General features: G+C 46.5%; 1 protein-coding gene across 1 annotated transcript in view; it reads left to right on the top strand.

The window, feature by feature from the left end:
* The window catches only part of dazl (deleted in azoospermia-like), a 163,521-nt gene that overhangs the window by 64,523 nt on the left and 86,103 nt on the right, over positions 1–12,895 (top strand). Inside the window, exon 5 of the mRNA XM_059641861.1 lies at positions 2,495–2,561. Within this exon, the coding sequence (XP_059497844.1) occupies positions 2,495–2,561 (67 nt within the window). The remainder of the gene's footprint in view (positions 1–2,494; positions 2,562–12,895) is intronic.

Below are 12,895 nucleotides of genomic sequence, written 5' to 3'. Positions count from 1 at the left end.
CAACACTGACCCAATTGATCAAGATCTCTTTTTTTTTAATTTTAGGTAATCTTCTTCACTGCCCAATATACCACCAATTTTGGTGTCATCTGTCAACATAGCAACCATGTCTTCTTTGTTCTTATTTAAGTCATTTACGTAAATGACAGACGAACATGGACCCAGCACTGATCTCTGTGGAACACCACTGGCCATAGGACTTCAGTCCAAAAAACTACCCACCACCATCACTTTTTCTCCTGCCATTCAGCCAATTTTGTAACCAATTAGCAAGCTCATCCTGAATCCCATGTGATGAAATTTTACTAATTAGTCTACCACTGGGAACCTCGTCAAATGCTTTAGTAAAGTCCAAGTAAACAATGTCACCTGCTCTGCCGTCATTAATCTTTTTGGTTACTTCCTTAAAAAAACTCAGTCTAGTTTGTGGGGCTGTACTTCCCTCAAACGCAACCAAGCTAATCATCCATAATTGTTCCTTGCCTCTCCAAATGCTTAAATCTGATCCCGCTCACGCTCTCGCTCTCGCTCTCGCGCTCTCACCCTCCCTCCCTCCCTCCAGTTGTTCACTTGCTCTTAATGTACTTATAGAATAGCTTTGGAATATCCTTCACCTTATTGGCCAAAGCTATCTCATGTCCCCTCTTTGCCGTTTGCATCATCCTCTTAAGAATGCCCCTACACACTTTGTACTGTTTGAGATTCATTTGATTCCAGTTGTCTATATATGATTTTTCTTTTATTCTTGATTAGAACTTCAATATCCTATTCGCCCAGTGTTCATTAATCCTACCATCCTTACCTTTCAGTCTAACAGGAACGTAATGACTGAACCCTGGTTATTTTTAAACTTGCCATTTATTGGGCATCTCTTAACCTGTGAACAGTCTACTTCCATCAACTTTTGAAAGTTCTTGTCTCATACCATTAGATTTTGCCTTACTTTAATTTTAATTTTTATGAAAGGCTTATACTTTTCTATAACTGTTTTAAAACAAAATATTATAATCAATGGACCCAAAGTATTCCCTATTACCACTTCAGTCACTCGCCCTGTCCTGTTAAGCAGGAAAACGTTAAGGTTTGCTCCTTTTCTGGTAGGAACATTTGTATTGATGAAGAAAATTTTCCTGAACGCATTTAACAAATTCTTCTTTGTCCAAGCCTTTAATGCTATGGTAGTCCCAGACAGTGTTTGAGAAGTTAAAATCACCTCCTATTTCAACCTCATCATTTTTACATATAACTGAGATCCCTATATATTTGTTCCTCAATCTCCCTCTGACTATTTGGGGAAATAAAACTGAAAGAACTGCGCATGTTGTGAATCGGGAACAAAAACAAAGTTGCTGGGTAAGCTCAGTAGGTGTGGCAGCATCTGTGAAGAGGAAAAACAGTGAGCGTTTCTGATCCGGTGAACCTTCCTCAGAACTGTTCTGAGGTTCGGTCACCGGACCTGAAATGTTAACTTTGTTTTTCTTCACAAATGCTGCCAGACCTGCTGAGCATTTCCAACAACTTTGTTTTTGTTCCTGGTTTACAGCATCCGCAGTTATTTCACTTTTTATTATGCATCCACTGCTGTTTGTGAAAGGGAGTTCCAAAGACATACCACCACTTGTGTGTGTAAGTGCTTCCTAACTTTTGTCTTGAACAGTCTGGCCTTAATTTTCAAATGTGCTCCTTTGTTCTAGTATCCCCAACCAGCGGAAATAGTCTATCATCTTCTGTTCTGTTAATAACTTGAAGTCTTTCATCAGGTCACCCCTTAATGTTGTAAATTCTAGAGAAAACTGACTTAAATTGTATAATCTCTTCTGGTAACTTAAAATCTTGTTAACCACTGAAATCCAGGTATCATTCTTGTAAACGTACTCGGAATATCCTGGCATTTACTTCCAAACACCATTTTGATAATACCTAAACCACATGGACTGAAGTGCTTCACGAAGGCAGCTTACCACTACTTCCTAAGGATCACCAGAGAAGGGTGACACGTGCTGGCCCAACCAGTGAAGCACATCACATAAATGAAAAATAATTTAGAAAAGTCCTGTTTAGTTAAGTGCGCCTACTGAAGAATGATTTTCCTGTAATTTTTGTCTGGTGCATATATGTTGGGCCTCATTTGAATGCACCTTAGGTTATATTAACAAAGCTAATATTAAAAAATGTTTTTGTCGTAACTTACAAGAGACCAAGCTTGAAGCTCATTAGACTTTCTAGAAATGGTATTTTATGCAGATGCTTACAAGCATTCTGGCAGCTACTTGCACTAGTTTAAAATCTTGGACTGTTTGGTTTTCTTTTATCTGTATAATCATGGTGATGGTTAACAAGGCAAAACTTCAAATTTTATTGTACGAACTAAAATTTGATTAATGTGATATTTTATTGAATGCAAATCAAGACAGATCAACAGAATAGATCATTCATTCTTCAATACCATGTTTCATAGTGCAGTGGAATTATTGGGTGATTGGTTTTTTTTTAGTCACAGATCAGCTTCAAAGGGAAGAAATTGAAGATAGGACCTGCAATCAGGAAGCAGCAAGATTCATGTAAGTGGAGTTTTAGCTATATATATATATAAATTGCTCTACTTAAAAGTGATGAACACTATCATTTGAATTCTTGATTAGGATGAAGTGCGTCAGTGTGCCGTCTTGATCCTGACAATCCCTGCCTCTGTCTTGAAGGGTTTGCTATTCTTACTGTCAGCTGTTTGTAAGAAACCAGATGCTACCAGGTTATAGTCCAACAGGTTTTTATTTGCAATTTCAAGATTTTTGGAGCATTTTCCGTTCATCAGGAAAGTTTTTGACCTTGCCCGTCTAAGTCCTCCACATTGTAATGAAGTGTGCTGATTTCAACCAAGCATCATGTAATAAAGTTCAAAATAAATGTAAAAGTGGGTTTACATCTAGAACATCAGACTGCATGTTACAGTAGTTTATACTTGTTTTAAGTAAAATATTTAGACCTTTTTAAAAAGTGCTTATTTTTGATGGTAACTGCTTTTCAATCCTCTTCGAGTAATGGTGGAGTTAATGTACAAGTTTCTATTATAGTCACCGGCAAAAACTGACTTTGTGTTGTTTTCAGCTGCAACAGAAGGTTTTTTTTATTTGCTCTTTAACAGTACCTCAAGTTTGTTACAAGTGTTCTGTTAAGCGATCAATTTTAGTACATTTGAATGAACAAGAGTTATATTAAGGGCAATGATCTTCAAACACTGCCTCCAAGTGGCGTCAGATAAATGTATGCAAGTGCAGAGATCAAGTGAAGTATCCATCAGATATTTTTATTATGACAGAGTAGGGCTTTTAAAAATGAAATTCAACATTTGAAATATTTTGCTGTACATTAATTTGAAATGATCTCATTGAGAATGACCTGGCCGCAGGACAGGGATCATTTTCTTGCAGATTCAGCTATTTTCAAAGACCTGGTTGCTCTGCGAAGTCTTTGGCTTTAGATTATGAATTCCAAAACTCAGTTACTTTTTACACTGATTTAGTTCTTATCTGTTGGTTTCTTTGCCTTGTTTACTTGAGTGACTTTGAACCTTTCTCCACTGTCCACCTGATAGTGAATCCAATCTGGGACCAGAACTTCTAAACATTGACCCTGCTGCCACACAAAGCTTTGTTTAACTTGGCCGGAAATAATATCTTATGATCGCTACAACCCACTTCAGTCTTGTTGCTGTTTCATAGCTCAGACTAAAACTGTGAATGCCATTGGTCATGCACTGAATATAATTAAAAGTACCTTCAGATTGTCCCTGCTGTAGGACTTGAGCATAAAAATCAATACTGACACTCCAGTGCAGTGCTGAACGAGGGATTGTTTCATGGATGAGCCATTTAACCACGGCCATGTCAAGATGAATTTAAGATAACCCGTGACACACTTCCCATGGCCACTGTTCATCCTTTGATCAACATTACAAAACAGATTGTCTGGTCATTAACACATTATTTGTGGAACTGGGTGAGTGTAAAATAACTCCCGTATTTCCTACATTGGAATGATGACGTCGGCTGTAAAGTGCTTTGTCATTTAGTGGTCGTGAAAAGGGCTGTGTAAGTGCCTGAGTAAGCAACCTTTTATTAAAACTCCATTCCAAATTCTTGAGTGATTGTGTGCACTTTCAATGTTTGATTTTCGTGTAAGTATGTATCAGATTGGCCTTTTGTGGACACAAAAATAATGGTATAAAATAACATCGGGCTGAGTTTGAACCTTCAGCTTCCAATAGAGCTGCTCTATTTATTTCATGAAATGTGTGCTCCACTACCAAGGCCAACATTTATTTTTGAGCCTCTGCACTCCATTGTCATGTAGTTGGTCTGAAGGAAAAGAAGTCAGAACAATTTGGCTTGGAGGTGAACTTGCAGATACGGGTGTACCCATGCACCTGCCCTTATCCTTCCGTTAAATAGAGATGGTGTGTTTAGAAGGTATTATTGAAGACGTTTGAGTTGCTGCATTGCATCTTGTAATCTGGTCATGGACGGAGTGAACGTTGAAGCTGTTAGGTAAAATGACAGACAAGCAGGCTACTTTATTGTGTTGAGCTGCTTGTGGTGTTGAAGTGAAGCCATCCAAGGAAGTGGGTAGAGTATTCTGTCATGTTCCTGACCTGTTTGCTAGATGGTGGACAGGCATTGGGGGAGCAGAGGGTGAATTACTTGCAGATTTTCCAGCCTCTGACTTGCTCTTTGCAACTGCATCGTTTATGTGGCTAGTCCGTGGTAATATCTAAAATCTTGTTAGCAAGGTATTCAGTGGTGATAATGTCATTGAATGTTATGGTACTAGGATTAGATTTTCTAATTGGAGATGATCATTGCCTGACACTCATATGACATGAATTTCACTTGCCACTTATTAGCCTGAGCCTCAATGATGTCCAACTCCTGTTGCCTAAATGGACATTAAGTATTGCTTCTCCCATTTTTAGACTGGAGAACTAAAAAGTTAAATATACCGCTTTAAACCAATGAAGCTGTGTAAGAAGAGATAACGGGAACTGCAGATGCTGGAGAATTCCAAGATAATAAAATGTGAGGCTGGATGAACACAGCAGCATCTCAGGAGCACAAAAGCTGACGTTTCGGGCCTAGACCCTTCATCAGAAAGGGGGATGGGGAGAGGGAACTGGAATAAATAGGGAGAGAGGGGGAGGCGGACCGAAGATGGAGAATAAAGAAGATAGGTGGAGAGAGTATAGGTAGGGAGGGGTAGGTCAGTCCAGGGAAGACGGACAGGTCAAGGAGGTGGGATGAGGTTAGTAGGTAGATGGGGGTGCGGCTTGGGGTGGGAGGAAGGGATGGGTGAGAGGAAGAACCGGTTAGGGAGGCAGAGACAGGTTGGACTGGTTTTGGGATGCAGTGGGTGGGGGGGGGTGGGGGTGGGGGGGAAGAGCTGGGCTGGTTGTGTGGTGCAGTGGGGCCAGGGGACGAACTGGGCTGGTTTAGGGATGCAGTTGGGGAAGGGGAGATTTTGAAATTGGTGAAGTCCACATTGACACCATTAGGATGCAGGGTTCCCAGGCGGAATATGAGTTGCTGTTCCTGCAACCTTCGGGTGGCATCATTGTGGCACTGCAGGAGGCCCATGATGGACATGTCATCTAAAGAATGGGAGGGAGAGTGGAAATGGTTTGCGACTGAGAGGTGCAGTTGTTTGTTGCGAACTGAGCGGAGGCGTTCTGCAAAGCGGTCTCCAAGCCTCCGCTTGGTTTCCCCAATGTAGAGGAAGCCGCACCGGGTACAGTGGATGCAGTATACCACATTGGCAGATGTGCAGGTGAACCTCTGCTTAATGTGGAATGTCATCTTGGGGCCTGGGATAGGGGTGAGGGAGGAGGTGTGGGGGCAAGTGTAGCATTTCCTGCGGTTGCAGGGGAAGGTGCCGGATGGGGTGGGGTTGGAGGGCAGTGTGGAGCAAACAAGGGAGTCACGGAGAGAGTGGTCTCTCCGGAAAGCAGACGGGTGGGGATGGAAAAATGTCTTGGGTGGTGGGTCGGATTGTAAATGGCGGAAGTGTCGGAGGATGATGCGTTGTATCCGGAGGTTGGTAGAGTGGTGTGTGAGAACGAGGGGGATCCTCTTTGGGCGGTTGTGGCGGGGGCAGGGTGTGAGGGATGTGTTGCGGGAAATACGGGAGACGTGGTCGAGGGCGTTCTTGATCACTGTGGGGGAAAGTTGCGGTCCTTGAAGAACTTGACATCTGGGATGTGCGGGAGTGGAATGTCTTATCGTGGGAGCGGAGGCGGAGGAATTGGGAATAGGGGATGGAATTTTTGCAGGAGGGTGGGTGGGAGGAGGTGTATTCCAGGTAGCTGTGGGAGTCGGTGGGCTTGAAATGGACATCAGTTACAAGCTGGTTGCCTGAGATGGAGACTGAGAGGTCCAGGAAGGTGAGGGATGTGCTGGAGATGGCCCAGGGGAACTGAAGGTTGGGGTGGAAGGTGTTGGTGAAGAGGATGAACTGTTCGAGCTCCTCTGGGGAGCAAGAGGCGGCGCGATACAGTCATCAATGTACTGGAGGAAGAGACGTCCAGTCCCTACACACCTGCATTCTGCATGCAGATGGCCGCAAGGCCCTCCGCTTCTTCCTGTCCCGCAGGCCCGACCAGTCCCCTCCACCGACACCCTCATCCGCCTAGCTGAACTCGTCCTCACCCTCAACAACTTCTCTTTTGACTCCTCCCACTTCCTACAGACTAAGGGGGTGGCCATGGGCACCCGCATGGGCCCCAGCTATGCCTGCCTCTTTGTAGATTACGTGGAACAGTCCTCTTCCGCACCTACACAGGCCCCAAACCCCACCTCTTCCTCCGGTACATCGATGACTGTATCGGCACCGCCTCTTGCTCCCAGAGGAGCTCGAACAGTTCATCCACTTCACCAACACCTTCCACCCCAACCTTCAGTTCACCTGGGCCATCTCCAGCACATCCGTCACCTGCCTGACCTCTCAGTCTCCATCTCAGGCAACCAGCTTGTAACTGATGTCCATTTCAAGCCCACCAACCCCCACAGCTACCTGAATACACCTCCTCCCACCCACCCTCTGCAAAAATTCCATCTCCTATTCCCAATTCTCCGCCTCCGCCGCATCTGGTCGCAGGATGAGGCATTCCACTCCCGCACATCCCAGATGTCCAAGTTCTTCAAGGACTGCAACTTCCCCCCACAGTGATCGAGAACGCCTTGACCACGTCTCCCGTATTTCCGCAACACATCCCTCACACCCTGCCCCCGCCACAAACTGCCCGAAGAGGATCCCCCTCGTTCTCACACACCACCCTACCAACTCCAGATACAACGCATCATCCTCCGACACTTCCGCCATTTACAATCCGACCCACCACCCAAGACATTTTTCCATCCCCACCCCTGTCTGCTTTCCGGAGAGACCACTCTCTCCGTGACTCCTTGTTCGCTCCACACTGCCCTCCAACCCCACCACACCCGGCACTTTCCCTGCAACCGCAGGAAATGCTACACTTGCCCCCACACCACCTCCCTCACCCCTATCCAGGCCCCAAGATGACATTCCACATTAAGCAGAGGTTCACCTGCACATCTGCCAATGTGGTATACTGCATCCACTGTACCCGGTGTGGCTCCCTCTACATTGGGGAAACCAAGCGGAGGCTTGGAGACCGCTTTGCAGAACACCTCCGCTCAATTCGCAACAAACAACTGCACCTCCCAGTCGCAAACCATTTCCACTCCCCCCTCCCGTTCTTTAGATGACATGTCCATCATGGGCCTCCTGCAGTGCCACAGTGATGCCACCTGAAGGTTGCAGGAACAGCAACTCATATTCCGCCTGGGAACCCTGCATCCTAATGGTATCAATGTGGACTTCACCAGTTTCAAAATCTCCCCTTCCCCAACTGCATCCCTAAACCAGCCCAGTTCGTCCCCTCCCCCCATTGCACCACACAACCAGCCCAGCTCTTCTCCCCCACCCACTGCATCCCCAAACCAGTCCAACCTGTCTCTGCCTCCCTAACCGGTTCTTCCTCTCACCCATCCCTTCCTCCCACCCCAAGCCGCACCCCCATTTATGTACTACCTCATCCCACCTCCTTGACCTGTCCGTCTTCCCTGGACTGACCTACCCCTCCCTACCTCCCCACCTTTACTCTCTCCACCTATCTTCTTTACTCTCCATCTTCGGTCCGCCTCCGCCTCTCTCCCTATTTATTCCAGTTCCCTGTCCCCATCCCCCTCTCTGATGAAGGGTCTAGGCCCGAAACGTCAGTTTTTGTGCTCCTGAGATGCTGCTTGGCCTGCTGTGTTCATCCAGCCTCACATTTTATTAAGCTGTGTAAGAAGCTGCTTGTACTTTTGAAAAACAAAGTGCATGTACATAATGTTGACTTAATGGAGCACTGAGGGAGGATTCCACATAAATCTGCTCTGTCTTTGTATGTTCAGGGCAATTCTGCCCAAAGACACAGATAATGGGAACTGCAGGTGCTGGAGAATCCGAGATAACAAAGTGTGGAGCTGGATGAACACAGCAGGCCAAGTGGCATCTTAGGAGCACAAAAGCTGATGTTTTGTGCCTTGGGCCTAGACCCTTGTTTGACATTTTAATTGGCACCACCTGTTATGAGCTCAAAGCTCAGCATCCTAACACCCTATTAATTGGCTCCTGGTCTGGGGTCTACAGCCTTTTCTGTGGATAAAACTGCTCATATACCTAGCCTAGTGTGGAGTTGGAGGCAGGAATAGGAGAACAGGAAAGTCGACATTTTGGGTCAGGACCCTTCCATAAGATCACAAGACATAGTAAAAATTAGGATATTCGGCCCATCGAGTCTGTTCTGCCATTCGCTCATGGCTGATAAATTCCTCAACCCCATTCTCTTGCTTTCTCCCCGTAACCCTTGATCTTCTTGATAATCAAGAACCTGTCTTATCTCAGTTTTAAATGTACTCAATGACCTGGCCTCCACAGTGGCAGTGAATTCCATCGATTCACCATTCTCTGGCTGAAAAATTTCTCCTTATGTCCACTCTAAAAGGTCTTCCTTCACTCTAAGGCTGTGCCCTCGAGTCCTAGTCTCTCCTACCAGTGGAAGCATCTTCCCAACATCGACTCTGTCCAAGCCATTCAATATTCTGTAAGTTTCAATTAGATCCCCCCTCATCCTTTTAAACTCCAATGAGTATAGCCCCAGCATCCTCAAATTTTCCTCCGATGTTAAGCTTTCATTCCTGGACTGTTCTCATGAACCTCCTTGAATCTGCTCCGGGGTCAGCACATTCTTCCTGAGATATGGGGCCCAAAACTGCACGTAATACTCCAAATGTGGCCTGACCAGAGTCTCTTAAAGCCTCAGTAGTACATCCCTGCTTTTATATCCAAGTCCTGTCAAAATAAATGCCAACTTTGCATTTGCCTTCCTGACTACTGACTCAACCTGCAAGTTTATCTTGAGGAATCCTGGATTAGAACTCCAAAGTCTCTGCACTTCAGACTTCTGAATTTTCTCCCTGTTTAGAAAATAGTTAATGCTTTTATTCTTCTTACCAAAGTGCGTGACCTCATACTTTGCTATGTTGTATTCCATCTGTCACTTCTTTGTCAAATCCTTGTACAGCCTTCCCACCTGCTCAATACGACCTGTCCTCCACCTATCTTTTTGAATTGTCTGTAAACTTAGCCAGAATGCCCACAGTTCCTTCATCTAGATCATTAATGTATGAAGTGAAGAGTTGTGGTCCCATCACTGACCTTAGCGGAAAACCACTTGTCACTGGCTACCATTCTGAGAAAGTCCTTTTATCCACATTCTCTGCTTTCTGCCAGACAGCCAATCTTCTATCCATGCTAGTACCTTGCCTGTAACACCTTGGGCCCTTGTCTTACTTGGCAGCCTCCTGTGCGGCACCTTATCAAAGACCTTTGGCTGTCCTTGGCCTATGGTGCTCATTACTTCCTCAAGAATCCTAGCAGATTTGTCCGGCATGACCTCCCCTTGATGAAACCATGCTGATTTTGCCCTATTTTACAAGTGTTAGAAATCTCATCCTTTACAATGGAGTCTCAAATCTTAACCACAACTGCGGCTAATCGGACTGTATTTACTATCTGTTGCCTTACTCCCATTTTAAACAGGAGTATCACCGTAGTGATTTTTCCAGTCCTCTGGGACACTCCCTGATTCTAGTGTTTCCCAACAGATCACCACTAATGCTTCCACTATCTCCTCAGCTGTCTCCTTTGCAAACTCTGGGGTGTAGCCCATCCAGTCCAGGTGATTTGTGCACCTTCAGGCCAATCAGTTTTGCTGGCACTTTTTGCTTGGTGATGGCGACCATACTCAGCTCTGCCCTCAGACTCTCTTCAATTTTTGGGATATTACTCGTGTCTTCTATTCTGAGACTGATGCAAGGTAATTATTCAGTTCCTCAGCCATTTCCTTGTTCCCCACTACTATCTCTCTACTGTCATTTTCCAGTGGTTCAATGTCTACTTTTGCTTCCCTTTTGCCCTTTTAAAGAAACTCTTAGAGTCTTCCTTTACATTACTGCTAGCTTGCCCTTGTAATTAAACCTCTCCCTTCTTATTTCTTCTTGTTGCCCTCTGTTGGTCTTTGTAAGCTTCCCAGTCCTCTGGTTTCCCACTGCCCTTCCCCATATATATGCTTTCTCCTTTGCTTTTATGCTATCCCTGATTGTAGTCAGCCATGGTTACCTTATCCTGCCTGTACCAAGCTTCTTTTCCAAGGGATGAATTCTTGCATCTCCTGAATTACTCTAGAAACATCTGCCATTGCTGTTCCAATATCTTCCCGCTAGGCCCCTCTTCGAGTCAGTTCTGCTCAGCTCCTGTCTCATACCACTGTAGTCGCCTTTATTCAGCTGTAATACCATTACCTCTGATTCTGTCTTCTCCCTCTCAAATTGCAGAGTGAATTCTATCATCTTATGATCACTGCCTCCTAAGGGTTCTTTTACTTTAGGCTCCCTTATAAAATCTGCCTCATTGCTCAACACCATATCCAGTATTGCCTGTTCCCTCGTGGGCTCCACCTCGAGCTGCTCCAAAAAGCCATCTCATAGATATTCCAGAATCCACTACCAACATGATTTTCCTAGTCTACCTGCATATTGAAATCCCCCATGATCACTGGGTCTTTGCCTTTCCTGCAGATTGTTCCTATCTCCTGGTGTATCTTGTGCCCAAGCTCCTGACTACTGTTTGGAGGCCTGTACACAACCCCAACAATTTTTTTTTAACCTTTGTGGTTCCTCAATTCTATCATCACAGATTCTACACCATCTGACCCTACTTTGTTTCTTCCTATTGATTTTAATTACATTTCTCACGAATAAGGCAACCCCACCCCTTCGCCCACCTGCCTATCTTTTCGATAGGATATATATCCTTGGATATTCAGCTCCCAGTCGTGATTGTCTTGCAGCCACGTCTCCGTGATGCCTATCGCATCATACGTACTGATTTTGGTCTGCCCCACAAGCTCATTTACCTTTTTTTCTTTATACCGCATGCATTCAGATATAACACCTTCAGTCCTGATTAACCCTCCATCTTCTCACTTTCATGTGTTTTTGCTAACCTTTTCCAAACACATGAACCTACTCGAGTCTGTGCTGGAGACTTTAATAATCTCTCCTACCTTCTCCTGCCCTGTCATCTCTTTCATACTTCTCCCTTCATACTTCTCCACTCCGTCCCAATCCACCACAACAGATGTTGGCCCAGTTTCCCCGTCTCTCTCTCGCGCTCTCTCTCTTCTCGCGCTCTCTCTCTCTCTCTCTCTCGCGCTCGCTCTCTCTCTCTCTCTCGCGCTCTCTCTCTCTCTCTCTCTCGCCGCGCTCTCTCTCTCTCTCTCTCTCGCGCTCTCTCTCTCTCTCGCTGCGCTCTCTCTCTCTCTCGCGCTCTGTCTCTCTCTCTCGCGCTCTGTCTCTCTTCGCAGCGCGCTCTCTCTCTCGCGCGCTCTCTCTCTCGCGCGCTCTCTCTCTCGCGCGCTCTCTCTCTCGCGCGCTCTCTCTCTCGCGCGCTCTCTCTCTCTCTCGCTCTCTCTCTCGCGCGGCTCTCTCTCTCGCGCTCTCTCTCGCGCTCTCTCTCTCTCTCGCGCTCTCTCTCGCGCTCTCCACCCCTCTCTCTCCCGCTCTCTCTCTCTCTCTCGCGCTCTCTCTCTCTCGCGCTCTCTCCTCTCTCGCGCTCTCTCTCTCTCGCGCTCTCTCTCTCTCGTCTCGCTCTCTCTCTCTCGCGCTCTCTCTCTCTCGCGCTCTCTCTCCTCTCGCGCTCTCTCTCTCTCGCGCTCTCTCTCTCTCGCGCTCTCTCTCTCTGCTCCGCGCTCTCTCTCTCTCTCAGCGCTCTCTCTCTCTCGCGCTCTCTCTCTCTCTCGCGCTCTCTCTCTCGGCCTCGTCGCGCTCTCTCTCTCTCTCGCGCTCTCTCTCCTCGTCGCGCTCTCTCTCTCTCTCGCGCTCTCTCTCTCTCACGCGCTCTCTCTCTCTCTCGCGCTCTCTCTCTCGCTCTCCGACGCGCTCTCTCTCTCTCGCGCTATCTCTCTCTATCGCGCTCTCTCTCTCTCTCACCTCGCTCTCTCTCTCTCTCGCGCTCTCTCTCTCTCTCCGCGCTCTCTCTCTCTCGCTCGGCGCTCTCTCTCTCTCTCGCGCTCTCTCTCTCTCTCGCGCTCTCTCCTCTCGCGCTCTCTCTCTCTCGCGCTCTCTCTCTCTCGGCGCTCTCTCTCTCTCTCCGCGCTCTCTCTCTCTCTCGCGCTCTCTCTCTCTCTCGCGCTCTCTCTCTCTCTCTCGCTCTGCGCTCTCTCTCTCTCTCGCGCTCTCTCTCTCTCGCGCTCTCTCTCTCTCGCGCTCTCTCTCGTCGC

Source organism: Stegostoma tigrinum, chromosome 2 (assembly GCF_030684315.1).
Source record: "Stegostoma tigrinum isolate sSteTig4 chromosome 2, sSteTig4.hap1, whole genome shotgun sequence".
Taxonomy (NCBI): domain Eukaryota; kingdom Metazoa; phylum Chordata; class Chondrichthyes; order Orectolobiformes; family Stegostomatidae; genus Stegostoma; species Stegostoma tigrinum.
Note: the sequence above shows the minus strand (reverse complement) of the source record. Positions and strands in the feature narration are given on the sequence as shown.